General features: G+C 47.0%; 1 protein-coding gene across 1 annotated transcript in view; it reads left to right on the forward strand.

The window, feature by feature from the left end:
* The first annotated feature begins 7,881 nt into the window (after window positions 1-7,881).
* PAFAH2 (platelet activating factor acetylhydrolase 2) overlaps window positions 7,882-27,938 on the forward strand; it is a 33,088-nt gene continuing 13,031 nt past the window's right edge. The window contains exons 1-7 of the mRNA XM_081086615.1: window positions 7,882-7,906; window positions 16,876-17,012; window positions 17,948-18,101; window positions 18,878-18,974; window positions 22,545-22,613; window positions 23,203-23,344; window positions 24,535-24,648. Of these exons, the coding sequence (XP_080942741.1) occupies window positions 16,923-17,012; window positions 17,948-18,101; window positions 18,878-18,974; window positions 22,545-22,613; window positions 23,203-23,344; window positions 24,535-24,648 (666 nt within the window). The 5' untranslated portion in view covers window positions 7,882-7,906; window positions 16,876-16,922. The remainder of the gene's footprint in view (window positions 7,907-16,875; window positions 17,013-17,947; window positions 18,102-18,877; window positions 18,975-22,544; window positions 22,614-23,202; window positions 23,345-24,534; window positions 24,649-27,938) is intronic.

Below are 27,938 nucleotides of genomic sequence, written 5' to 3' on the forward strand. Positions count from 1 at the left end.
GGGGCGCGGGTCTGAGGGCTGCCTGAGCTTGGAGCTGCTTCCTGCCTGAGGTGCCAGGTATCATATTGGTCAAGGTGCCCAGGCAGAAAATGGAAGCTAACTTCACCGTGTTTGATCGGAAGTGTTCCCTCTTTGCACCCTGATTCTGCTTCCCCACCACCCTTCCTTTTCTGGGATGGGCATGAAATCTCCAGAAGGAACGTGTCTAGTCTTCTAGGAGAAAGGGGCCTGGAGCACTGGATAGGGCTGTGGTTCCGAGCACAGCTCAGGTGCTCTTAACAAGCTGTGTGTTCCTGTGCAAGTTACTGCACCTCTCTGTGCTTCTGTTTCCTCATCTATAAAATGCTGATAATAGCTTCTTTCTCAAAGGCTAGCTGGGGAGAGAATTAAATGAGACAATGCCTGGCACAGAGCTGGCACCTAACAAATGGTGTCCTTTGTTCCTCCTCAGACCCCGAGGGAGGTGAGATGACTTGCCCAAGGGACACTGAGCTTCCATCTGGGGTACGTCAGGACCAGGTTCTCCCTCCCGCACCCATGTTCTTCCTGCCGCACCGCCATCTCAGTTCAGAAAGAAGACACTAGAGCTCTAGGAGGCAATCACCATGGAAACCCATCTGTGGCTTCTTCGCTGCTGCTTGTTCCTCCAGCTCTGAGCTGTCTGGGCGTCTCACTGCAGAATTAACCAGTGCAGGGGCTGGAGGCTGCAGGAGCCTCCGGGGTCTCAGCTCACTTGCTTGAGCACAGATGAGTCCAAACTGTGGTCCCCAGGGGGCATCATCAAACAAGTCCCCAAGGGTCCTGGCTCCCTATGGATTCAGGCCCAGACATTTTATAGGTCCGAGAACTAAGATATTAATTTGTAGAAAACAGATATGCAAGAGTGATACAGCCCTACCTAGTTTGGCTCAGTGGATGGAGCATCGGCCTGTGGACTGAAGGGTCCCAGGTTCGATTCTGGTCCAGGGCATGTACCTGGGTTGCGGGCATATCCCCAGTGGGGGGTGTGCAGGAGGCAGCTTATCGATGTTTCTCTCTCATCAATGTTTCTAACTCTCTATCCCTCTCCCTTCCTCTCTGTAAAAAGAAAATCAATAAAAAAATTTTTTTTTTTAAAAAAGAGGATACACATGATTTCTGACCAGTAGAGATTATAGGTTATAACCCAAAGGTCATACATAGGTCACGCACTGCAGGGCGTTTGGGCTGGAATCTGACTAGCGATCTTCTTCCAGTGTTCTCTGTGCTTCTTTGATTATACCCATCAGTCCTCTGAACTAGCTTTATCATCCTGATAGTTTCCTCATGATTAAGTGAAATACAACTTTAACTTGTGCTCACGATGCGTTTGTATGATAATCTTTAAAAACATTCAGATAAGTATAATTTGGTGACTCACTGAGCCTCATTTTCCTCCTCTGTAAAGTGGGGAATTCAAAGGAGCTGACAAATTTGCCGACCCTGCACCAGGCATGACCAAGTTCCTGAGATCCGCGATTTCATTTAAGCTTCGCAGCAAAACTGCAGGGGCGCATGGTGGCGATTCTCCCCATTTTACAGGTGAGGTGAGCGAGGCTCAGAGAGTGGAAGTGATTGCCCCAAAGCTGCACAGCCAGTGAGAAACAAAGTCTGTCTTTGAACCACTGTGTCACAGGGGGCTAATTCCTGCTTCTGTGGGGCTGGATGAATGAGAACACAGGTGGGAAGGTGCTTGGCAAGCTAGATAGGTATGCTCACATGTGAACAGTTATAGACGGCCCGAGGCAACCTCCTAGCCAGCCACATCTAGACCGGGCCCAGGATCTGGGCTCCCCTCCCGTGGGAAGCAGATCTCTGCTCCCTGTGGGGTGGGTTTCTGTTGTCTGAGGTGAGTAGGCATCGCTGGTCCAGCCCCTCACACACAGGACAGCGTCCCTGCCGGAACCTGCAGAACAGTTTCAGCCCTAGCCATTCCTTTGGGGCCTGAATTGCTGAGACAGGTATCTGGCGGACAGCAGGCCAGGTAGAGTCCATTTCAAACCCTGGTTTTGAAGTTATTCTGTCTCATCCTCCTGAATTAGTTCTTCTCTGAAGGCTCCGGAAGCCATGCCCAGCCTCCTCTAAATTTCCCGACTCTCCCAAGCAAACCACACGCAGACAACTTCACCTCAGCCCTGGGGGCCCAGGGGTTAATCAGTGGGGCCAGCTGACAAATGTTTACGAGCAGGCCGACAATGATCAGCCTGCTTTCCAAAGCAGAGGCAGAAAGATTCATTTCTCCTCTCCTCCCTCCCTGGAGGTGCCACTTGGCAGAGTAAACACAGCTTTCTGCTGGCTCTTTGAGGAGCTACCCAGCTGAGAGGTGGGAGCTGAGGGGAGGGATCGGGTTTGGAGGTGGGTTCCCAGAAGGAGGTACAGGGGGCTCAGTCCCATTTCTCTTGAACTCTGGGCTCCACCTTGGGAGCCTGGCCCCTCATTTAACCCTCAAAACCACCAGAAGTGCTAGGTGCTCTTTTTTTCTTGGGGGGAGGGGGAGGGGGGGGAGAGAGAGGGAGATATTTGTTGTTCCACTTATTTATGCATTCATTGTTTGCTCTTGAATCCCCTGATGGGATCAAACCCACAACCTTGGTGTATCAGGATGATCCTCTAACCAACTGAGCTACTAGGCGAGGGGGCAAGGTGCTCTTAACTCTGCTTCCAGATTGGGGAAGGGCCCAGCCAGTGGCATGGTTCACCAGGAGGTCACAGTCCTATTCTGGTCAGGGCACATGCCTGGGTTGGGGGCTTGATCCCCAGTGGGGGGCGTGCAGGAGGCAGCCAATCAATGATTCTCTCTCATCATTGATGTTTCTATCTCACTCTCACTCTCCTTTCCTCTCTGAAATCAATAAATCAATACAAATATATTTTTGTAAAGAACAGACTGGGGAAGGGAGATGCAGAGAGGTGAACTCACACGTCTAGGGTAACCCAGCTAGTGGGTGGTAGACCAAGCCACGGTCTGTCTGACATCAGACCTGCCAGACTTTCTACTTTACCTCATGGAAGAAAAGGCTGTCGATCTGTTGAGTATCTACTGTGTGCCGGGCACCATGTTGGACACTTCACTTCTTCCTCTAACCTGGGAGTAGCATTTCCTAGAACCCCTTTCCTATGCCATTAACCTCAGAAGAGTGAGATAGTACAGTCCATAACGGGGGAGGAAACACAGGAGCCAATCCCAGAAGGAAGAAGAGATGGGCCTCAACCAGGGTCCTCATCAGGGGCCCATGAGGCCCTGTCGGTTTCACCTCCAAACGGCCCCCATGCCTCAGAGCCCACTGAAATTATGCATACTAGCCCATCCTAAGCCTGCTTGCCCTGCCTCATCCATTCTCACCATGGAAACCACAATAAAGACTCTGGCCCAAGTTACCCCTTGTTTTCTCTGCCCCCTGACCAACCTGGTGTCCTCCCCTTCCCCCCCCGCTCCCTCCGCCCCCGTGGCCCCTGTAGCATGGCGTGACTCCTCCTCTTAGGACCTCTGAGCATTGCGAACTGTCTTTCCAATGGCATTGTCTCCTGTTCTCATCATACCTAAATAATAATAAAATCTATATTTTAAAACAAACTCCCCAGTGGTTTCCATCATACAGAATAAAACCCAGGCTTCTTTCCACGGCCTAGAAGGCCCTCCAGGATCTGGCCCCTGCCTGCCCTCCAGACATTGTCTCCTTCCCTCTTCCCGGCTCCTCCAGCCCCACCGCCTTCTCTCTATTTCTCAGACCCAGCAAAGCAGTTTCCACCTCAGGATCTGGCTGTTCCCTCTCCAAGGCACACGCTTCTCCCAGAGCCCAGTATCGTGGCTCCTTATTCACATCTAGGGCTCAGTTGTCATGTCCTCTTCTCCAAGGGGCCTGCTCTGAGCGCTCACCATCCAGGAACAGGAACAGCTAGCAGCTCTCGGGTGTTTTCCATGTGTCAGGCACCCTTTTATGGACTTTCCATGTGTTCACTCTCTGAATCCTCACAACAACCCTATGAGGTAGGTATTAGTATTATTATTTCCAGAAACAATAATAAGAAACCGAGGCTCTGAGAGGTTAAGTGATGTGACCAAAGTCCCACAGCTAAGAGGCGGGAGAGCTGAGATGCAAACCCAGCAGCTCATTTCCAGTCCACACTCTGAATCACTACCTCCACTGTCTGACAGCATCCAATCCAGAGCAAGGCCCTGCTTTTTTAAAGCCTCCCTGAAATCATCTAACAAAAGCCCAAGTCCTATAAGTCCTTTCTGTACCCTCTTTTCGAGTTCCCCATCATGTGTATCCTGCCTCCCTGGAGTGAGTATCCAACTTATTCAATGACAGGTGTGTCTGCGGTGGTCTCTGACAGGAATGGCAGTGACACAGGTAACAGACGTCAATGGATCATTGAGCATAAAATATTATTGTCAAAAGTTATGAGACATTGTTCCCCCAAACTAGTTGATGATGACAGAGAGAAAGAAAAACAGTGGTTTGCTCTGGGGAATGGGGATGAGTGGGTGTAAGCTGAGAAGGGACATGAAGCAACCGTTCAGGGTATTGGAAATGTCCTATATTTTGAACTAGGTGAAGATGACATCAAATTTTTAAAAGGGGTTAAGCTGTACACATAATATTAATGCATTTACACACGTTTATGCTTTGACTAAGAAATGTCTGCCAACTTCAGCAGGTAGAGGGTGTTAAAAAAATAAAGTTTAAGTTGTAATAAAGAATAAGAAGTATTTATTTGAGCATAGGAAGAATGGTAATGCGGTCGGTCTGTAGATTCGGGTAGCAACCTAAATGGTGCTCCAACGGGAACAAAGATAGGCAGGGTTTATAAAAGGCAAAACCATACGTGCTGTTCTAATTTTGGTGCCCCATGGAAGTGAAGGATGTTGGCTAGGTCAGTTAGAATGGGTTACACCCATTATGTAAATGGTGACGGAGGTTGTCAGAATGGATTGGTTCCTTTCAGGGTGAAGAATGCTTACAGTCTGGCCACCCTGAGGAGGAGGCAAGGTCCACCTACGTCCCTGTAGCCATCATTGACCCGGATGTTTGTGTTGGCCTTGAGCTGAGTGTAGCAACATGTCAGCAACTTAACAAAAATTCCAAGAACTGAGACATGAGACCTGCCTAGGCCTCACCTCCTTAATGATCCCCCGACTCCATTTTAAGTGACTCTCTTCGCAAGGCTTATTCTATTTTATTTTCCCCATTGTCAGGAGGAGAAGAGGAAATCCAAAGCTCATCACTCAAATACCAACTTAAAGTAACTTAGCTACAAGGTAAAGGCCAGGGAGGGATTGCGGCCGACTAGAAGGGGATCTGGGGCCATTGGAAGATGAGATCTGCGGCTGGAAAATCAACCATTTGCTGAACACTCAAAGCATTTGGGTGTTAATCCCAGAAGAGACTAGATTGGAAGGAAATGCAATTGGACTCAAGTATTTTATTTTGCAACAGAAAATAGTTTGGGCCCTAGGGCCTAGGCAGGTCTTCCTAACAGTGACAAAAGAGGTAAAGGAAGCTGTGACTTCCCTGTTTTTGGGAAGTTTAAAACTCAACCGGTAGATGTCCCCAGCGTGGCCTGGTCTAGAGCAGGAGACAGAGAAATGGCCTCCAGCTGCCCCTCTCGTGCCTGGGAATCCAGTTAAGCAGTCATGAGTGTTCTGGACCAGCAGCAGAACACCGATTAATTAGCCAAAGGGAGCCTCTCTCTGCTCTGCACTAAGCTTTTTATGTTCTGCCATCAACCACAGCTTTAATTAAATCCGGGGCTTAATTACCACAGTGCAGTGCTGCCACCACTCTCTCCTGATGACTTTATCTTGGATCCTGGAAGGATGGTGGTGACGACAGTGTATCAGGAGGAGAGATGAGCCCAAAGAAACCTAAAGCACAGGCTCTGAACACTGGTGATTTGAGGGCGCACAGGATGGGCAGATGGAAGGATCAGCTGTAGGACCCAGCCCCTGACCTCAAGTTGCTCATAATTTATTGCAGAGTTAAAGCTTCCTACCTAGAAGATGGCACAAGGCAATCTATAATAATAAAAGCGTAACATGCTAATTAGACCGGATAGCCAAACTACTTTCTGGACGCAGCCGGGGCTGCCAGGGCCAAGGCAAGCTGTCGCATTGTGGCTGTGAGGGCCGAGCCCCCTGCATGAATTTCGTGCATCGGGTCTCTAGTGTGAAATACGCCCCCAAATGAGAGGCACACACAAATATCCAAGCAACTGAGAGGGAGGAGAGACCCTTTGGGACTGGAAGGGTCAGGGAAGCTTCATGGAAAGTGAGGACCTAGAGGAATTTTCAGGAAAGAACAGGATTATACAAGGCAGCAGGCAGGGCAATGTACCTAGTGGAGGGAAGAGCATGAGTATGGAAGTAACGATGAGAACCTGATACTTCTTGGGAATGATGAGGAGGGAAGTGTAGGGGGGAGCAGAGCAGAAGAGAAGGGATTCCTGTCAAAGATGAGCATGAGCAACACTTCTGGAGAAGGTGGGGGACAGGTTGGGGAAGGCCTTGAATGCCAGGCTAAGAAGTTGGGACCTCATTCAGTAGGTAGTAGGAAGCCATTGAAAGTTTTTGAGCTGCTTGAATGATCCAAATGTCTTTTTGTTTTAACTTTATTTTTTTTTTTTACAATATTTTTGGAAGTCCATGTTGTCGTTTTTTAAATATGTTTTTATTGTTTTTTAGAGAGAGAGGGATAGAGAGAAATATCGTTGAGAGAGAAACAGCAATTGGCTGCCTCCTGCACACCAACTACTGTGGATCGAGCTCACATGAGCCCTGACCCGGAATTGAACCTGTGACTTCTTGGTCCATGAGTTGATGTTCAACCATTGAGGCACACTCGCTGAGCTTAACTATTTTTACAGGTGTCCTCTTCCCCCCGCCCCCACCAAATTTCTTATGAAAGCTTACAAGACTCTTGAGGATGTGGTCCTGCCTATTCCTCAGCTCTCTCTCTCTCTCTCTCTCTCTCTCTCCTCTCTCTCTCTCTCTCCCTCCTCCCATTTTATCCCTTGCATTGTGTAGTGTAAAACGTACTTCACACTCCTTGTATTTCTACATTCTATTCCTTCAGTTTTCAACTTTAACTTCTAAGATCTCTAAGAAGCCTTGCTGACTTCATTTCCCCTTGGGAAGGTACCACCTTTCAAAGCTCCCACAAGCACATATCACTGTGTTGTAATTATTTATTCGTTGGAATCCTCTGCTGGACTGTGAATTCTTTGGAGGCTGCGGATGGCATATTGCTCACCCGTGTGTCCCTAAGTACCAGCAAAGAGCCAGCCAGGCGAGGGAGGATGGAGGGGCCGGGGCTCAGGGGGACCCGTGATCTCTCACGTTTCTCTTGTTCCTGGAGAAGGACAATAGAAAGTTACTGCAGTCAACAGGTAAAGGTTGGTGGGAAATGCGCACTTCACCTGAATGAGCAGTCCCTTATTCTCACAGGCAACAAGTTCCCACCTTCCTAAAAATAAAGTGAAGCCGCGCTATTTCTCGGCACGCCTGGGAATTATTGAAGGAACAGTGAGGCTGACGGTTGCTAATAGGACTAAATGCAGAAACCTCCGCTCGAGCCTTGTAACCACGGAGGTGGCTCCTTGACCACCAGGGGGAGGAATTGCAGCGCATCGCGGGCCTTGGGCGGTTTCTCCCAACGACAAAGGGCCGCGTAGAACTATGGGAATTGTAGTCCTAGGGTAGAAATGCGCGATCTTGCGCGGTGCACCACGGGAATTATAGTTCGGGAAAGAGAGGCGGGAAATGCTTTTAAGTACCATAGTTGAGTTCTAGAAACTACAACTACCACAGGGCCATGAGCTCCTGGGCAGTTTCTCGGTTCCGTCGAAGTGACCGTCTGGGCTGCTTCTGAGAGGTCAGCTTGACTGGGTAAGTTGGAGAGGGGGAAGCTCCGATTCTGAACGGAGGTGTCTGCAGACTTTTTCATATCCCCGCCCGGTATGGTGCTCTTCGTCTCATCCCAGGAACTTCATATTAACGTCTCGTCCTTTCTGGTTCCTATTCCGACGCCTCCAGTAGCCACCCACACCCTTAACTCTCCCACTGTCTTCTCCAGCCGTCACTCCCGGCTGAGGACCCAGCCCCCACGACCCCGCCCTGAGCCCACAGCTTCACCTCTCGGAAACCCGGGCTTCGCTCGCCACACCTGTGTGCGTCACTGTCCCTCACTTGGCTGTTTCGCATGCTAGTGGGAGAAGGCTCGCCATTGCTTCTCCGTCCGGGGAACGCCCGGCAGGACTGGAAGTCAGCGGACCCGGGCGGGTTCCCGTCCAGCCCCGCAGCTCACTGGCGGAGCGACCTCGGGCAAACCATCCTTCCCTGGGCCCCACTTTCTCCATCTCCCAAACGCAGATGAATGACAGTTGCGCCCTCACTCTTCGGATGAGGCTGCGTGGTGCAGCCAATGGGCCAGTATGTGTGCAGGTGCCATGTAAACTGTAAGGCCTCCACAGGCGAGGGGGGTTATTTTTATTAGAATGATCAGGGCTCTGGAACAGTCCTGTCTTGGCTCCTGGTTTAGCTCTGCCCCTTGTTGCTCAAGCCTGTCCCCCGAGCGCTTGTTGTCTCTCAGCGCAGGATGGTGTTTCCTCACTTCCTCCCGAGACCAAAGGTCAGGCTAATGAGCGCTGCGTCTCCGGAGAGCTTTCCCTGAAAGGCAGCTCCGAGGAAGTGCTTATCTGGGACTCTGTCCTGACATAGTCGGAGATGAGCAGTCCACCCCGCTGGCGGAGGGAGCTTCTGCTCGCTGGGAGCAGGGCCCCGGCGGGAGATGGACAGCCGGCGGGAGACGGACAACCGCGGCACCAGCCCTGTCCCTTCCCTCTCGGTTCTTCTGGGCCTGTTCTGTAGATTGTGGTCTTGGCAGGGCTGTCTCGGGCGGGAAAAGGCTGGGAGGAAAGAATGCATTTTGCCAAAGACTTTAATCCAGAAAAAAATTAGAGACCTTGGTTTGGTATGATAAAAGAGAGACATGGCATTGTTAATGAATTCCTAACATTTTATGAACACTTCAAATGTACCAGGCCCTATGCAATATTAATTTGAAAAAATGTTTTTATTGACTTCAGAGAGGAAGGGAGAGGGAGAGAGAGAGAAAAGCATCAATGATGAGAGAGAATTATTGATTAGCTACCTCCTGCTCGCCTCCTGCTGGGGAATGAGCCCAAAACTGGGCATGTGCCCTTGACCAGAATTGAACCCAGGATCCTTCAGTCTGCAGACCGATGCCCTATCCACTGAGCCAAACTGGCTAGGGCTCAATATCAATTTTTTAATTTAAGTTTTACTATGCCCCCATTTTACATATAAGGAACTTAGGCTCAAAGAGTTCATGTGGTTATCATGATAGAGCTATCATTTATGGTTATAGTGCCTTCTACATATTATTTACATATATTTAATTTACATATATTATTTAATTTAATCCTCATCTACAACTTCATGAGTGCTCATTATTTCTATCATGTGGTTAAATTATCAGAGGCCTAGAATTTAAGGAACTTGCTCAAGATTACACCGCCAATTAAGTGGCAGGGGTGGAATTCAAACTTCACCAAAGCCTTTCTTTCCTCACTATAACATATAGCCTTACTTTTAGATAAAAAGAGATTAAAAATTGAGAGAGTTTAAAACAAAGCCTCATAGAGGGAGATTTTTGGGAGGTCCCTAATATATAGAGATAGCATGAAGATAGGTGGTTTGGCCTGAAAAGAAGTACAAAACAATCTTTACCTCTGTAGTATATCTGAAGAGATAAGGCATAAGTATGTAAAATATTAAATAGCATTTATTGGATAAATGAATTATTGAGGCCTATTATTGCAGGGCACTGCCTTAAGCCTAGTGACTAGCAGGAATATGTTTCTGGTGGCTATGGGATTAAACAAAGTGAAATCATAGTAATCATTTCATTAATTTGAAAATGAACTGGAACACTCAGGAAATGTTGCAGGTACACGTGTCTGAATAAAAGGAAAAATCCTGTGTACCAACTGAACCAGAGGTTCTGAAACCTTGCTAATCAGAAACACTCGGGAAGCTTTTAAAAATTACTTGACCTCTGGGAATGGGGGCCCTAAAATCTCTATATTTGAAGAGTGATTCCCAGATGATTGTGATGATAGGTTCAGGAACCTCTGATTTAGATTCTACTTGGGCCACTTGCAGGCAAGTCACTGCTAGAAAACTGCTAGAATAAGTACTAATATAAGAACTATCATAAGGCAGCCTGTGATTGGTTACCAGTGGGGGCTGCAGACAATGCCTAGACTTGAGAGGAGGGAAGGTGGTAAGGACTTGGGGAAGCTTCAGAGAAGACCAGGGATTTCATGGGCCTTGATGAATGGGGCAGGTTTGAAAGGGCAGAGACTCTTCTAGGCACCACCATGAATTATTTAGATAAAGTGAGCAAAAGAAGGTAGAGACACCTAGGCTGGTTTCCTTGGAAAATTCTGTAGCAATGACTAGAAATGACTGGATGCTTTTTGTGGATGTTTCTTAGGCAAAATTTGCAAGTCAAGTTGGATTTTTCCATCTCTCCATTCTACTTGGGCATTAGTGTGAGCCCAGAGAATACAGAATCATTTTTATGTTAGTTTCATCCGTGCCCAGTTAGCTTCTTTATTTTTTATTTTTTAACTGTTTTTACTGATTTTTAGAGAGAGAGGAAGGGAGAGGGATAGAGAGATATAAACATCGATGAGAGAGAAACATTGATCACCTGCCTCCTGCATGCCCACTACAGGGAATCAAGCCTGCAACCTGGGTATGTGCCCTGACCAGGATTCGAACCGGTGACCTCTTGTTCCTGGATTAATGCTCAACTGCTGAGCTATATTGGCCCTGCTAGTTTTTATTTCCAACCTTAATTTAGTTGATAACCTTCCCCAGAACTTTCCAGGAACCCCAAAGGATTCTACACTCCTGTTTAGCTGCTTGTAAGTCCACTCATTCTGATTCCAATCCCAAGCACTGTTCTCTGTGGGGTAAGACCAAAATCTCTCCCCATAAGAAGCTGCTATCATTCTACTCAATCCTGAAACCTGACTCATAGTTGGCTCTTTCTTCTCCCTTGACTCCCCAAATCCACTCAGTTGTCAACGCTTACTTCTACTTTTCAGTCAATCAATAGATATTTCCTGGATACTTTCTAAGAGCCAAGTAATACACTAGGTACTTTAAATGCATTATTTCATTTATCCCCATAGTAACCCTATGAAGGTGGATAGTATTCTCATTGTACAGATGGGGAATCAGGCTTAGAGAGATCGGATAAACTTGCCCAAGGTAAGAAAGCTAGGCAGCAAAAGAGCTAGGGCTCAAACTTGGGTTTTTCAGACTTCATTTCTCTTATATCTACGTCCTCATTTCCGGAGCTGATTCCAACTCCTTAATCTTGAGGGACTGCTACCCTTCAGATCTAATCACACCATCCATTTCTCACCTGGCATGCTTTCCTCATTCCTCATTTCTCCTGTGTGCATTCTTACCTCTGTGCCTTTGCTCACACTTTTTTTCTACCTGAAAGTCAACTTTTTCCACCATCCCCTCCACTCCCGAGCTAAAGGAGCTCTCTTTCTGAGAACTCCTGCACTGTCTTAACTGACCCTCTTTTATGGCAGTTAGAACTTTCTGCTGCTTCATTGTCGTGTGGGTGACATGTGTCTTGTGCCCCTGTGTAGGTCTTCCTTTTGTATGCCGTCAACGACAAGGGGAAAGGTCATGTCTGAGACCAGTACCCTAAGCAGCACACATTCAATTTCACTGGCTACATAGTCCACTGATTGCATCAGTCATTTCTGAAATACGTAGCCATAGTCCATTCCTGCACGCACCCCATCCTGCCTGGGGATCAAACCTGCAACCCAGGTACATGCCCTTAACTAGGCGTTGAACCCATGATCCTTTGGTGCATGGGCCAGCGCTCTAACCACTAAGCAATACCTGCCAGGGCTAAGGTCTCTTATTGCTTTGACTTGAACTTTATTTTCTTCTTCTTCCCTTTTTTGTTGTTGTTTTTTTTTTGTTTTTTTAATTAAATCTTTATTGTTCAGATTATTACATTTGTTCCTCTTTTTCCCCCCCATAACTCCCCTCCACCCAGTTCCCACCCCACCCTCCGCCCTCACTCCCTACCCACTGTCCTCATCCATAGGTGCACAATTTTTGTCCAGTCTCTTCCTGCATCTCCCACACCCCTTCCCCCCCCCCCCAAGAATAATCAGTTCATTCCCTTTCTATGCCCCGGATTCTATTATAATCACCAGTTCATTCTGTTCATCAGATTATTCACTTGATTTTCAGATTCACTTGTTGATAGATGTGTATTTGTTGTTCAAAATTTGTATCTTTACCTTTTTCTTCTTCTTCCTCTTCTTAAAGGATACCTTTCAGCATTTCATATAATACTGGTTTGGTGGTGATGAACTCCTTTAGCTTTTTCTTATCTGTGAAGCTCTTTACCTGGCCTTCAATTCTGAATGATAGCTTTGCTGGATAAAGTAATCTTGGTTGTAGGTTCTTGGTATTCATCACTTTGAATATTTCTTGCCACTCCCTTCTGGCCTGCAAAGTTTCTGTTGAGAAATCAGCTGACAGTCGTATAGGTACTCTCTTGTAGGTAACTGACTGTCTTTCTCTTGCTGCTTTTAAGATTCTCTCTTTGTCTTTTGCTCTTGGCATTTTAATTATGATGTGTCTTGGTGTGGTCCTCTTTGGATTCCTTTTGTTTGGGGTTCTCTGCGCTTCCTGGACTTGTAAGTCTATTTCTTTCACCAGGTAGGAGAAGTTTTCTGTCATTATTTCTTCAAATAGGTTTTCAATATCTTGCCTCTCTCTTCTTCTGGCACGCCTATAATTCTGATGTTGGCACGCTTGAAGCTGTCCCAGAGGCTCCTTACGCTATCTTCGTATTTTTGGATTCTTTTTTCATTTTGCTTTTCTGGTTGGTTGTTTTTTGCTTCTTCATATTTCAAATTGTTGACTTGATTCTTGCAATCCTCTAGTCTGCTGTTGGGAGTCTGTATAATATTCTTTATTTCAGTCCGTGTATGCTTAATTTCTAGTTGGTTCTTTATCATAACATCGAGGGTCTCATTAGATTTCTTGTAGATCTCATTAAGCTTATCGGCAGTTTCTAGAAAATTATTGAAAGATCTTAAAAATGTGGTTTTGAACTCTATATCCAGTAGTTTGCTTTCCTCCATTTCTGTCATTTGTGTCCTTTTTCTTTGTCTCCGCATTTTTTATGCTTCCCTGTGTTGATACAGTGGTTTTCTGTGCTAAGTGTCCTCTAGGGCCCAGTGGTTCAGTCTCCCCAATTACCTGAGGAGGACACTCTTGGTGCACCCCCTTGTGGTCTTTGTGCACAGTCTTGTTGTAGTTAAGCCTTGATTGTTGTAGGTATCACTGGGAGGAATTGGCCTCCAGGCCAATTGGCTGTGAGAATCAGCTGTGTCTGCAGTGGGAGAACTTCTGTGCTGGAGACACCCCTCTGGGGCAAGACTTGCTTCAATGGGGCTTTAGTGCTCACTGAGTCTGCCCCCTGAGTGTGTCCTTTATATTTCCACAGAGCTGCAAACTGGATGGTCCCCCTCTGACCTCTGGCTCAGATCTGGCTCCTGGATCTATAGGGAGGTGCTAATCTAGCCTTTGCCTGAGGCTATCCAGCAAAAGCCTCACTGCAGGGCTTGGGCGGGGCGGGTCCCACGGGATCAACAGGGCAGGGCTAGCAGTTATGGCTGCTCTCAGTCCTGCCCTCAGAGGCTTTGCTTCTCAATGTCCTGGTAATCGCTGCAAGCCCCTCAGAGAGAAAGCTGCCCTCAAGTTCCGACCACTACCAGACAGTCCCGCTTCTCTGGTATGAGTTTGGGTCCCTAGAGACTCACCCGGAACTGGACTCAGAGCCTGAGACTCCCTCCCGATTGAAAACGACAACCGCGCCCTCAGCTGCCAGCCCGCTCCGCACGCACCTCCGCACCTTAGTATTTTACTTCCGCACTGCGCCTCCTCTGAGTCTTGGTATGCTTTTCTCTTTCCTTCTCGTTGTAGAATTTCCACTCAGCCAGCCTTCCTGTGGTTCTGGATGATGTCCGTTCCATCTTTTAGGTGTATTTTTGAAGTGGTTGTGCGAGGCAGCAATCTCTGGTGTTTACCTATGCCGCCATCTTGGTTTCTTCCTTCCTTTTTTTTTTTATGACTTGAACTTTCTGATCCATCTCAGAACATCTTTAAAAAAGCAGAGTAGCCGAAACCGGTTTGGCTCAGTGGATGGAGCGTCGGCTTGCGGACTGAGGGGTCCCGGGTTCGATTCCGGTCAGGGGCATGTGCCTGGGTTGCGGGCATATCCCTGGTGGGAGATGTGCAGGAGGCAGCTGATCGATGTTTCTCTCTCATCGATGTTTCTAGCTCTCTATCTCTCTCCCTTCCTCTCTGTGGAAAATCAATAAAATATATTTAAAAAAAAAAAAAAAAAAAGCAGAGTAATGTAATGATTAAAAATGTGGGCTTAGGGCCCGGCTGGTGTTGCTCAGTGGATGAGCATCGACCTATGAACCAGAAGGTCACGGTTAGATTCCTGGTCAGGGCACTTGCCTGGGTCAGTGTGGAGCGTGCAGGAGGCAGCCAATCAATGATTCGCTCTCATCATTGATGTTTCTCTTTCTCTTTCCCTCCCTCTCTGAAATTAATAAAAATACATAATAAACAAACAAATAAGTAAAATAAAAAGATGTGGGCTGAGGACTGGACTCAATGTATCAGTTTAAATGTGTGTGTTTTTAATTGATATCAGAGAGAGGAAGGGAGAGGGAGAGAGAATCATCGATCACCTGCCTCCTGCACACCCCCTACTGGGGTTAGAGCCCAAAACCTAAGCATGTGCCCTGACTAGGAATCCAACCATGACCCTCTGGTTCATGGGTTGATTGCTTTTCGTTCAAGCAATAAAAATCTAAACTCAGTTGGTTTAAACAAAAAAGGGGATTTATTGATTTATGTAACTGGAAAGTCTAGGATTGGGTCAGGCTTCAGGTGTAGTCGAATCCAGAGATTCTTAATGCTTGCACAGATGTGACCATTTCTCTGATTCTCTTAGCTCTGCCATCCTCTACAGGTAGCTTCATCCTCAACGTAGCAAAGTGGCTGCAACAGACAGTTCAAGGCTTCATATCTGCACATCACTATAGTTCAAAACAAGGACTTTTCGACCTTTCACCATCAAACCAAAGTCCTGGGCTTCACTCTGATTGGATCAACTTATGTGACCCGGGGATACCAGGGCTGATTGGCTCAGGTCAATTAAGGCCCAACTGTAGAGGTTAGGGATAGGTCAGCCACAACCAGATCACGAAGCTGCTGTGTAAGAGGGCAAGATAGAATGGATATTGAGAGTGTGACGATCCTCTCCACAGTTATAGCCATATTACCCATGATCAGATTCTGGTTTTGCTAACTGTATGTTCTTGGATAAATTACCCAACTTTATCATGCATCATTTTCTTCATCTGTAAGATGAGATAACAGTATCTCAGAGGATTGTTGAAAGGATTCAATTAAATAATTTATGTAAAGCATTTAGTGTAGCTCCTGGCACAGAGTAAGTGTAATGATGACGGTGCTGGTGGTGATGAGATTGAAGAGGGACAGGGAGCAATGGCCCCAATGCAGAAGCAGCCAAGTTACAGGAATGTCTTCTAGGCAGAAGCGTGCGCAGCTGCCACATTGAAGGCTTCCGGTTGAGCTACTGCCCCCATCGTACTCTTTCCTATTTCTGCCCCATTTTGCTCTTTTTTTATGTCCTGTCTAGAAATGCTTTTCTTTTTCTTCCCTGCCTCTAGTCTTCCTTATGTTTTAAGGCCCAGCATAAGTGCCACCTTTATAGCCAATAGTTTAGGTCAGTGATTCTGTAAATATACAGTTGGCCCTTGAACAATGCGGGGGTGGGGGTAGGGGGTGGGGTAGGGCTACCGACCTCTCATGTAGTCAAAATTCATGCACAGCTTTTGCCTCCCTCAAACTCAATTACTGTTGTGCCTCAGTATCTGCCGGGGATTGGTTTCAGGACCTTAGCCCCTTCCCCATGGACACCAAGATCTGCAGATGCTCAAGTCTCTTATATAAAATGGTGTAAAACAATGCACACAGCCAGCCCTCCCATCTGCAGATTCCCAAGCACAGATAGAAAATGTTGTGTTTGATCTGCGCTTGGTTGAATCTGAGGATGCAAAACCCAGAGAAATGGAGGGTCGACTGTATATTTATTGGGGGGAAAAATCCAGGTATAAGCGGACCTGTGTGGTTCAAACCCATGTTGTTCGAGGATCAGCTATTTAACATGAGCAGGATCAGTAAGGGTTAAGAGCTCAGGTCTGGATTAGACAGACCTGTGTTTTGCCACCTGTAAGCAGTGTGACTTGGGCACGTTGTTCAACTTCTCTCTGCCTTATTTTCCTCATCTCTAAAACAGGGTCTTGGTAATTAAGTACCTTCTTCAGACGTTTGTTGAGAATGCAATGATGTGGTATATGTAAAGATCTTAGTTCAATGCTGACACAGTAAATACTATGTCTAAGTGGTTATTATTCTTTGCCTCATGAGGACAAGGTTTGTGTTAAATTCTCTGCAGCAATTGCGTCTCTTTACCACCCCTTCCCCATCAACAACAACAAAATCTTGGCAAAGGCAGTGTAGCAAAGAGATGATGTGAAAGATGGAAAGAGCCACACTGGCAGGGAGATCGGGTGATAAGGAGGGGTGGTCAGGGGTGGCAGATGACACACATAAGCAACAGGAAGCTAAGAGGGAACCCGCGAGAGCTTGTTCTGTGTTCCATTCTCCAGCATCAAGGTCAGCCCTGCCCAAGCCGTTCGATTCGACTGGTGACGAGATGGGGGTCAACCAGTCCGTGGGCTTTCCACCTGTCACAGGACCCCACCTGGTGGGCTGCGGGGATGTGATGGAGGGCCAGAGTCCCCAGGTAAGTGTCTGCAGCTCCATCCCGGGGCACCTGCGCTGCTTCTACCTGCAGTGTGGCTTATCCATAGCCAGGCTGATGGGGAGGAGACTGAGTTAGAGCTGGTCTGGATCCGGGTATAGAGCCCCCAGGTCTGTCCTCCCGGCATTTTTGTTACTCCTTTCAATGAGGCACCTCTCAGAGATGGTGGATTCTTTTCCCAGCTAGGAAGCAAGGGGGCTCTGGCTTCAACGGCAGCTTTCAGATCCTTCTCCCCGTCTTGAGAGCAGATGCCTAATCCTGGAAAGGTTTCTGATCTCCTACTAATTGGAGTGTCTGACAGGAGAGCGGTGGACCATTTGCCATTGGCCTGTGACTCCCAACCTGGATGGGAAGGCAGTCTCCTTTCCTCCTCTCCTGCCTTCATTTATTTTCCCCTGCTGCTTCGGTTCCAGACTTTTCCTCCAAGAGCTCCTAGGTCCTTCTCTGCTGGCCTAGGACTCCCCTCTCTTGTGAGAGGCACACACTTCCTGGTGACCTCTTACTGCCGTGTAAGAGGAGTGTGCTGCTGCTTCCCGAGGGCCAGCCTGGAGGCGGCCCATCAATGCCACCCCATTCAGCATGCCGGCTAATTTCTCACCCCTGGTGTTCCTCCAGGCCTGGGCTCAGGGCCAGATTTAAATCTTTCCATGTCCCAAGCACTGAAAATATTTTGGTGCCCCCAGATGTAATTCAAAATACAGTTGGCTATTTGAAATAACATAAGCCTTATGTGCATTCTAAAAATAAAAGTGCTTTCTGGGTTTTCTGGATGCAGAATTCAGGTATGTGAATTGAAGCTCAAGGTTTCCCGTTTTGGTGCTTTGCTCTTGCCCCAGAACCTGCTGAGTGTGTTTGTTGGGAAATCTAGCAGTGCTTGGGCCTCTAGCTGTGAGCAGCTGCTCTCTTCTTCCCTACAGGGGAGCTTCTTCCGACTCTTCTACCCCTGCCAGGAGTCAGAGGAGACCATGGAGCAGCCCCTGTGGATTCCCCGCTACGAGTACTGCGCTGGCCTGGCCGATTACCTGCAGTTTAATAAGCGCTGGGGGGGTTTGCTCTTCAACCTGGCTGTGGGTAAGAGTTGGCCTCACCCCTCGATGCTTTCCCAGCTTCTTGGTTATGTTCCTAGGAAATCACCAGGAAGACACAGTACCTTACAGCTTGCTTTGTCCAGCGCTTTTGTAGTGGGACATCCATTAGCCAGCATGGTGTGGAGAGCTGGAGGAGGATTATATAATAAGAACTTTTATTATAGAGTTAGGTTGTCCTGGATTCGAGTCCAGATGTATATCATTTACTAGCTGTAGGGCTTGCGCAAGTTATATAACCTGCCTGAATACCTGCCTTTGCAGGTTCTAGTCTGGGGTGTAAGTAAAGCCTCTTGTGCAAGGGCTGGGACAGAATGTGTTCCATAAATGGTGGCTATTACTCATGTATTCGTCATGTAATTCCCACTCTGCCAGCTGTGTAGATCAGAGAAACATGCCTAACTGCCAAAGAGCGTACTGGCTCCCACAGTTCCCCCTCCAGCTCTCTCCTCTTCTCGGGAGGGTCACACAGAATCATCCACTTCCCCCAGTGACCCACCATTAGGAACTCTACCCACTGCCTTGGCATCTCAGGGATTTACCCCCCTTTCTTCCTGTTTGGATTTATCTTCCCATTTCCTATTGTGTTCATGCTGTCCAGGGAACACAGAAAAGGTGATTGGTTACCCTGGGCTACTCAGGAGTACATGACAGTCCTCCAGAAAGGAGGGACATGTGCTCCCACACATGCCTATGCCCAGGCTGCCCTTGGGATGGCAGCTTTGGGGCAGCCAGAGATTCTATAGCCTGTGTCTCTGCTAGGATCTTGTCGCCTGCCTGTTAGCTGGAATGGCCCCTTTAAGACAAAGGCCTCTGGATACCCTTTGATCATCTTCTCCCATGGCCTGGGAGCCTTCAGGTAAGAGCTCTTTTCCCTTAGACCTTGTCATATTCCTTGCCTGGTGACAGCTGTTGAGACTTATTCTCAAAGGGCAGAGGAACAGACATTTCCATCTGCCATCTGTCTTACCTGCCATCTGCCTCATTCCCTGGCCTGGAGTCCACCTTCTCTCGAAGGCCTTTCCCAGGCTCCTTTCACCTGGTGGAGCCTTTCAGTGGGCTTCACACCCTTCGCTTCTCATGTTCCAACATTTATATAAGTTAATACTTCTGGTTTTCTTCCAACATAACAGCACAGAACTATTAGAAGGAGTTTGAGCTTTATAGTCAGATAGTCATTTATTCCACATATGTTGAAGGATGACTGCACTGAATGAGAGAGGCTCACTTCCTGCCCTCGGGGAGCTCTCAGCCTCACCTTCAAGTCTCAGCCAGACCAGATGTGCTCTGTGTGAGCTTGGGCAGCTGTAGAACTCCAAGCCTAGGTTTCTTCACCTGTCAAATGGGGACAGACGCTGCTCCCACAGGCAGTCTGTGCGGATTCAGTTGGACTGACCAGTAGGAGCATACACAGTTCTCTTCGTTTCTAGCTGGAGGAGCATGGGCTGGTGAACTGTAGGGTCCCTGTTACCAGACTTCAGAGACTCTTTAGTGTTTGTAAGCTCCATGAAGACAGAGACCATGCCTGTCTTCTCTTTCTCCCAGTGCCTAGGGAAGTACCTGGACAGTAGTTGTTTCCCAGTAAATATTTATTGAATGAATACAATGGCTATGTTTTTCTAGATTCTCATTCATTCAGAACATATCTGTTGAGCACCTGCTCTGTGCTAGCCTCTTGGCCTGAGAGGAAGGTGAGACATACAAAATAAAAAGGAATTCGCATTCACTAGAGGAGCCTGAATACGGACTCACATGACTATAGCCTATGGCAGGAAGTGGAGAGTTGATGAGAGATGAGGGTACAAGACAAGTAGATGGTTTTCCATATTGCTTTCTTAGTCAGTAAATTTAGTATCTGCTGTGTGCCAGGACCTATGCTGGGATTGGGTACTCAGTAGTGAATAAGATAGAGCACCTGCCCTCAGAAAGATAGTCTAGAGGGGAAAGAAGCTAAGAAACATTCTCTCCCACGTTCACAGGTATTTCATATAGTCAGCAGGCAAGCACATGACTTTGGAGAGTGATCTTCTTGGTCTCAATCTGTATTGAGCCTTCACACCTCAGTAGACCTGTGAGCCCGTTATAAATAAACTAGAGGCCTGTTACACGAAAAGATTCATGCAATAGGCCTTCCCTTCCCCTGCCTGCCAGCACTGGTTTTCCTCCGGCACCCGGGACCCAGGCCTTCGCTCTGGCCAGCGCTGCCTTCAAGCCTTCGCTGCTCCGGCCCGAACCGCCTTCAGTCTTCGCTCTGCAGCTTCGCACCTACATATGCCAATTAACCGCCATCTTTGTTGGTGGTTAATTTGCATATCTCACTGATTAGCCAATGGGAGGTGTAGCAAAGGTACAGTCAATTACCATGTTTGTCTGTTATTAGATAGGATGCTCTTCATTAACTGGAGCAAAATTCCAAGAAAAGGGAGGGGGAGGAAGAGACATGATTTCCTTTTGTAGTTTCTGTGGTTGATTCAGGCTCTGAAACCCTTCCCACGCTCCATAGACTCATGGTTTCCCATCCCAGGGCAGGGTATGTGCTCTAAACACTAATCATTTGCAGTGTGCCATTGTCTCATTTGGGGCAGGCCGGGGAGGGTGCATATTTTACAGAAGAGCAGACAGGCTCTGGAAGGCATACATGCCCAAGGTTACAGTTTGAATGAGAAAGGGATCAGAAATCTCTCTGGCTCTTATGCTCATTGCCTCCCAAAAGAAAAAGAAACTTAAGAAACTGACCTCCCTGAATCAGTTGGGATATGGTGAAGTTGTATTTAACAGAAAACCGCCATATCCTAACTGATAACAATGACCTAAATGACATTGATTTCTTTTTTAGATAAAAGAAGCTAGAAGTAGACGGCTGATATGGTAGTTCCATGCAGTTATCAGAGAAGCAGGCTTCTTTTATCGTCTTACTCTGCCATGGTGGCTTCCATTTCTGAAGATGTCTCATGACCCAGGGTGGCTGGTTTAGCTCTAGACATTACATCCATATTCCAGGCAATAGGAAGGGAGCACTCTTCTTTTTGAGATTTCCTGAAGTATAACACAGTTGTTTGCCTCCCATTGACTAGAGCTGCTGTGTCCACTATAATAGCTTCTAGCCACATACGGCTACTGAACATTTGAGATATGGCTGGTCCAAAATGAGTTGTGCTGTAAATATGAAATATACACTGAATTTCAAAGATTTCATATTTTTAAAAAGTAATAAAACACCACATTATTTTTAAAAAATATTTTTATTGATTTCAGAGAGGAAAGGAGAGGGGGACAGAGAGATAGAAACATCAGTGATGAGAGAGAATCATTGACTGGCTGCCTCCTGCATATCCCCTATTGGGGATCAAGCCCACAACCCGGGCATGTGCCCTTGACCAGAGTCGAACCCGGGACCTTTCAGTCCGCAAGCTGATGCTCTATCCACTGAGCCAAACTGGCTAGGGCTTTAAATTTTGCTTATATGTTGAAGTGATCATGTTTGGCTCTATTGGGTTACATATATTATTAAAATTAATTCTACCTGTTTCTTTTTACTTTTAAAATTTTTAAATTACTCAGTGTAGTATTATACTTCTTTTTGTTTTTAATATTTTTTTTTATTGATTTGAGAGAGATAGAAACATCAATGATGAGAGAGAGAATCATTGATTGGCTGCCTCCTGCCTGCCCTACGCCTGAGATCCAGCCGATAACCTGGGCATATGGCCTGACCAGAATGGGAATCAAACCATGACATCCTGGTTCATAGGTCGACGCTCAACCACTGAGCCACGCCAACTGGGCCAGTATTATATTTCTTTTGCTGGACTAGAATTTAATCACATACAAACCTGGTTGTAGAGGAGGCTGGTAAATGTCATATTTTGATGGCATGACAGTGTCTCTAGCTGAACATTAGATTTTATCAAGGAGGAAGAAGATGTTTGGAGTGGGCAGTTAACAGTGTCTGCTTTATTCTTTTTTTTCTGTAAAGCTGGAGGACAGACAAAAATTCCACATGCTAAATCACACATGCAGATTTGCATATTAAAGAAATAGCTAGAGTCCTTGTACTCAAGGTGCTTACGAACTAATTTGGGAGACATACAATATAATAATAAAAATGCAATTGTTGAAGTAGCCAAACTGTATTAGGGACGGTGTGGGATGGTGTGTGTGTGTGTGTGTGTGTGTGTGTGTGTGTGTGTGTGTATAGGGTTGGAAAACACCGTGGATTGATTTGCACGTGCTTCCTAGCAGAGGACTCTGGGGGCTGTGGTGAGAGCAGGGATATTCTGGCTGGAGAAAGCACCTTGAAAAGGGCTGCTATAAATGGAACTTCCTCCCTTCAGTCTTTTGAGATGGTCACTAGCAGAGAATAGTTAGAATGGGGGCTAAGGGTGGGCCATTTTTCTGATCGCTTTTCTTTTCCTTCCTGAATCTCTAGGACACTCTATTCAGCCTTCTGCATGGAGCTGGCCTCCCACGGCTTTGTGGTGGCTGTGCCAGAGCACAGGTGAGCAATGGCAGTCACAGTGAACTATCGTGGACTGGGTGCCTGCAGTGGGCTAGGATATAGGTCAGTCCCCTAATCCTCACAACAACTATGCAAGTATCAGATCCATTTTAAAGGTGAGGAAACCAAGGTTCAAAAATGTTAAATAGCCTGGCCGGTGTTGCTCAGTGGTTGAGCATTTACCTATGAACCAGGAGGTTGCTGTTCAATTCCCAGTCAGAGCACATGTCCTGGTTGTGGGCTTGATCCTCAATGGAGGGTGTGCAGGTGGCAGCCGACCAATGATTCTCTCTCATCATTGATGTTTCTGTCTCTCCCTCTCCCTTCCTCTCTGAAATCAATTTTAAAAATACACTTAAATTAGTGGTAGTAAAGCTTTAAAAGAAAGAAAAGATGTTAAATAATTTGTTGAAAGTGACACAGCTGAGTTAGGGTTCAAACTCAAAATCCATGTTTTTTTCTACTCTCCTATGCATGCCCTTAGATTTTTCCCCTAGCAGCTGAAGGGTGTTCCAGAGTGTCTTGGGTGAAAAGGAGGATTTGGTAAAGGGGAGAAATAAGCTCAAGAGTGTCTTCGTGTTTCTTTCAGGGATGGGTCAGCTGCCACCACCTGTATCTGCAAGCAGGTCCCAGAAGAGAAGCAGCCCTCGAATGAGTTGCTGGAGGAGGAATGGATTCCCTACCGTCCAATTAAGGAAGGGGAGAAGGAATTTTGTGTTCGGAATTGCCAGGTAGGCTTGTGCCAATTAGGGAAGAAGAATTAATAAGCCTGTCCTCCCTGTACTACATTCACCAAGAAGACTTATCCAAATTTCTCTTGAAATCTCAGGCGTAGTGAGTCTGAGCTTGCCACATCAATAGGAGAAATTGGGTACTAATCAAGACTGTTGATAATTGCAAGTGACAGAAACCCAACTTATGCTTTCTGGGCAAAAAGGAGAATAGATAGGACATATACAATGGGCAAGACCACTGGAACCAGCTTCAAATGCCATCAGGACTTGTCTTTCATTCTCATCCCTGTGCCCTCTGCTGGTTGGTCTCATCTGCAAACTGACTTACTTTATGAAGTTAGAGCCACAGTTTTGACAGCTCTGAGCTTGCATATGTTTGACCTCGCCATCTGAGAGAATCGGACTATTTGAGGTTGCTCCCTCAGTCCCTACCCCTGCCCCAAGCTTCAGTAGGAAAAATCCTGGAGAGAGACTCCTAGGCTGGGAGAAGTACCAAAGTAGGAAGTTCCCATCAGAAAAACATTTAAATTTTTTTTTTTTTTGCAGGGTGGGGGGGCAATCCTCAAAGGCAGGGTTAACAGAAGTGGAGCTGGTAAGTGCTAGGCAGACAAAAACAGTAGATGTGGGCAATAAATGACAAGTAGAATCCAATACTGGATTGATAATAACAGCACCCTTATGTCCTTTTGCTTTCAAAGCACTTTCATATACATGTTTTATTTGGTCCTCCAGACAACCCCAAGGGTATGTAGACAGAGTGTGAATAGCAGGTCAGACACTATTGAACCATTAGGTCAGAGCTGGGAATCTTTTTTCTGCCAAGGGCCGTTTGGATATTTGTAACATCATTCACAGGCCATACAGCGTTATCAACTTAAAAATTAGCCTGCTGTATTTGGTCAAACATTTAATTAACTCACCCTAAGGCCTTGGCAGGGCCAGACCAAATGATTTCTCAGGCCTTATGTGGCCAGGAGCCAGACATTCCCCACCCCTGCATTAGGTGATGCTATGTGAGCTGCTAAAAGGAGCTGAGCCTTTCTCAGCATGTGGGGCCCACAGGGCTTACTGAGACAAGGATGAGAAAACTCTCCCTGCATTCTTCCTTGGCTCTGTAGGGGAGTGAGTTTCTTGCTAGATGGTTTGTGCAGTGTTCCCAGCTCCCACTGCGACTGTCTCTGTTGTAGGTGTATCAGCGGGTAAATGAGTGTACTCGAGTGTTGAAGATCCTGCAGAAGGTCACTGCTGGGCAGACTGTCCTCAACATCTTGCCTGGTGGGTTGGATCTGATGACCTTGAAGGTATGACAGCAACTGGTATGACCTGAGCTCATGCATTCATCAGGACTTTCTTGGTTACACATAATAGGAACTTACGTAACTTACCAGGCTCGAATAACTACGAAGACCAAAGGCAGACTGGCTTTGAGCCGTGTAGTTAGATCTAGTGTCTCAAACGTGGCCATCAAAGCTCTGTCACTCCTCCTCCTTCTGTCTCAGTTCCACTCCGTGCATGTGGGCTTCATTAGGCAAGAAAAGTAATTGCTGGTAGCCCAAGCCTGCATTTCAGCTCAACTCTAGATTTGAAAGGAAAAGAGGCTCTGTTAGCTTCCACTAATCTGGGGAAGGCTGTGGCCCTGCTTGAATCACATGCCCCTCTGGGCCAATCACTGTGCCAGAGGGATAGGATAATTTGATTGGCCTGCCTAGGTTACACACCCGCTCTGACAACCCCACAGGGCCACGTGGATGAGGGAGAGATGGTCCCTTCCCCAAAGGGAGGGCTGTCAGGAAGCAACAAGTCCTATGTTCCCTGCAGGCTAACTCCTTTCCCCAGAATCCCCAAGAGGATAGAAACTGCCCTGGCTGTTTGGTGCCTATTAGATACATTTTTCTCCCTCACCCAGTTCTTTTTCTCCCTAATTTCAAAAGTAGCTCAACACTAGAGAACTAAGAAATCACACAAAAACATATAGAAAAAAGAAACAGAATTTTTTTTGACATTTTGATGTTTGTCCTTTCAGTACTTTTAATGCATTACACACACACACACACACACACACACACACGTATATATATCCTATATAATAAAAGCCTAATATGCAAATTGACCGAACGGCAGAACGACTGGTCGCTATGACGTGCACTGACCACCAGGGGGCAGATGCTCAACACAGGAGCTGCCCCCTGGTGGTCAGTGGGCTCCCACGGGGGAGCACTGCTCAGCCAGAAGCTGGGCTCATAGCTGGTGAGCGCAGCAGCGGTGGCAGGAGCCTCTCCTGCCTCTGTGCAGCACTAAGGACCCCTCAGGGTATGTCCACCACAGGAGCAGCCTAAGCCGCCAGGCAGATATCCCCTGAGGGGTCCTGGACTGTGAGAGGGTGCAGGCTGGGCTGAGGGACTCCCCCGCCCCACAGTGCACGAATGTTGTGCATTGGGCCTCTAGGATATGGAGATATATATACATATATGTATACACACACACACACACACACACACACATATATATATGAAAATCTAATGTTATTTACTATAAGCTGTTTTGTGACCTCTTTATTTAGTAAATATATATAAAATAACAATTACTGTTTTATGAGTACTTACTATGTAAGAGCAGCTCACACAAATGTATGCAGTAAGCATTAGCATCTCTTCACATAGAAAGAAATAAAAGATCAAAGAAGCTCAGTACTTTCCCAAGATTACACAACTAAGTGAGTGGTAGAGTTAAAATTTAAATTGGGTTTTTGGATCCCAAAGACTGTGCTGTGTGCCCCAAAACCTCTTTAGAAACTATCTTTTAAAGGCTTCCAGAAAGAGGCACCTGTCGGGATGATCAGTAGGGAAGGCAGAACCTGGAATCTGGAGTGCTTTCCCAGCCCCCACCTGCCGGGAGCCGGTCCATCCTTGCTGTTTCAAAGGACCTGGCATATATGGCATACTGTTCTTAATATGTTTGCTCCCCTTAGCGCTGTGTGTTTTAACCAAGGTCACCTCTCCAAGAAAGGTTGTTTCCCCAGGTAGGAATTTTTCCCTGAAGTCAGGGAGGGGATGAAACTCCTTAACTAAGTGCCAGGCGGGTAGTTAATCACTTCAACTACAAACAATCATGCTTAAGCTACATAATCTTTACTCCCTGGAATGGAGATAAGAAACGCCCTAACCTTTGGAATAGAGATTGATAGGATTGGAATCAACTGGTATAAATACAGTTGAAACAAGACAACAGCAGACAGAACTTAGGAGACAGAGAGAGAGAGAGAGAGAGAGAGAGAGAGAGAGAGAGAGAGAGAACCTAGGCACAGAACCTACACAGAACATTCACTAGAGACAGAAGAACTTCGCTGGAGAGAACATGGCAAAAGATCCTGGACTGAACCTGACTACAGAAATTGGCAAGAGAACCTGACTAGAACCTGGTGACTGAACCTGGCTGGAGAACCTGGACAGAACCTGGCTGGAGAACCTAGCGAGGGAACATGGCTACAGAACCTGGCTGGAGAACCTGGAGAACCTGGCTGGAGAACCTAGCAAGAGACCATGGACACAGAACCTGGCTGGAGATCCTAAACAGAACTTCGCTGGAGATCCAGACCAGAACTTGGCTGGAGATCCTGGCTAGGCTGCTGATCAACTGAACGCTGTCTCCGTGTCATTCCTTCTTCGCCGACTCCGTCCACACCTTTGGGGACCCCTGGACCCGCTGGGGTTGGACCCCGGCATATGGCGCCCGAACAGGGACCCTTAGGTAAGCGCCCCACACTCGGGACGGATAGGACTCCACCGTAGGAAGAGGGTGGATAGTCTTTGCCCCACAATCGGGATGGATCAGACTCCACCATAGGAAGAGGGTGGATAGTCTTCGCCAACTCCGTCCACACCTTTGGGAACTCCTGGAACAGGATTCCCCTAGGTAAGCCCCTCCCCCCCCATTGAGAACCCCACACTCGGGACGGATAGGACTCCACCAGGGTACTGCAGACCCCCCTACAGAGGATAAGTAGGGTAAGAAGGTGGATAGTACAGAACTCAGATTGAGAAGATGTGCCATACTGAGTCCAAAGAAAGAAGACTCTGTATTGATTCTTAGATTGAGAAGATGTGCCATACTGAGTCCAAAGAAAGAAGACTCTGTATTGATTCTTAGATTAAGAAGATGTGCCATACTGAGTCCAAAGAAAGAAGACTCTGTATTGATCTTTTAACACATATGCTTGCTAGCAGAGGAATTAAGGTTACTCCTAGTCAGACAGAACGTTTTATACAAGAAGTATGTCCATGCTTTTCTGAGGAAGGAAAGGTAAATGTAAAGGCATGGGAGGAGGTAGGCCCAAGGAGCCTTATCCTTAACCCCACTGCAGCCTTTCCACCCCGGGAAAGTGCAGGATTGGCAAGTTCTCCCTGGGGTGATAGATCAGGCCTCAGGTAATAGCGGAAAGTGCCAATCCTACTCTTAAAATGGATACAAGGGAGCATTTCAGGTTTTTCTTTTTAATGCCTGCTTTTAAAAAATAAAAAAGGGGGAATTTGCCGGGAGCCGGTCCATCCTTGCTGTTTCAAAGGACCTGGCATATATGGCATACTGTTCTTAA

This window comes from Myotis nattereri (assembly GCF_964212035.1).
Source record: "Myotis nattereri genome assembly, chromosome: 3".
Classification (NCBI taxonomy): domain Eukaryota; kingdom Metazoa; phylum Chordata; class Mammalia; order Chiroptera; family Vespertilionidae; genus Myotis; species Myotis nattereri.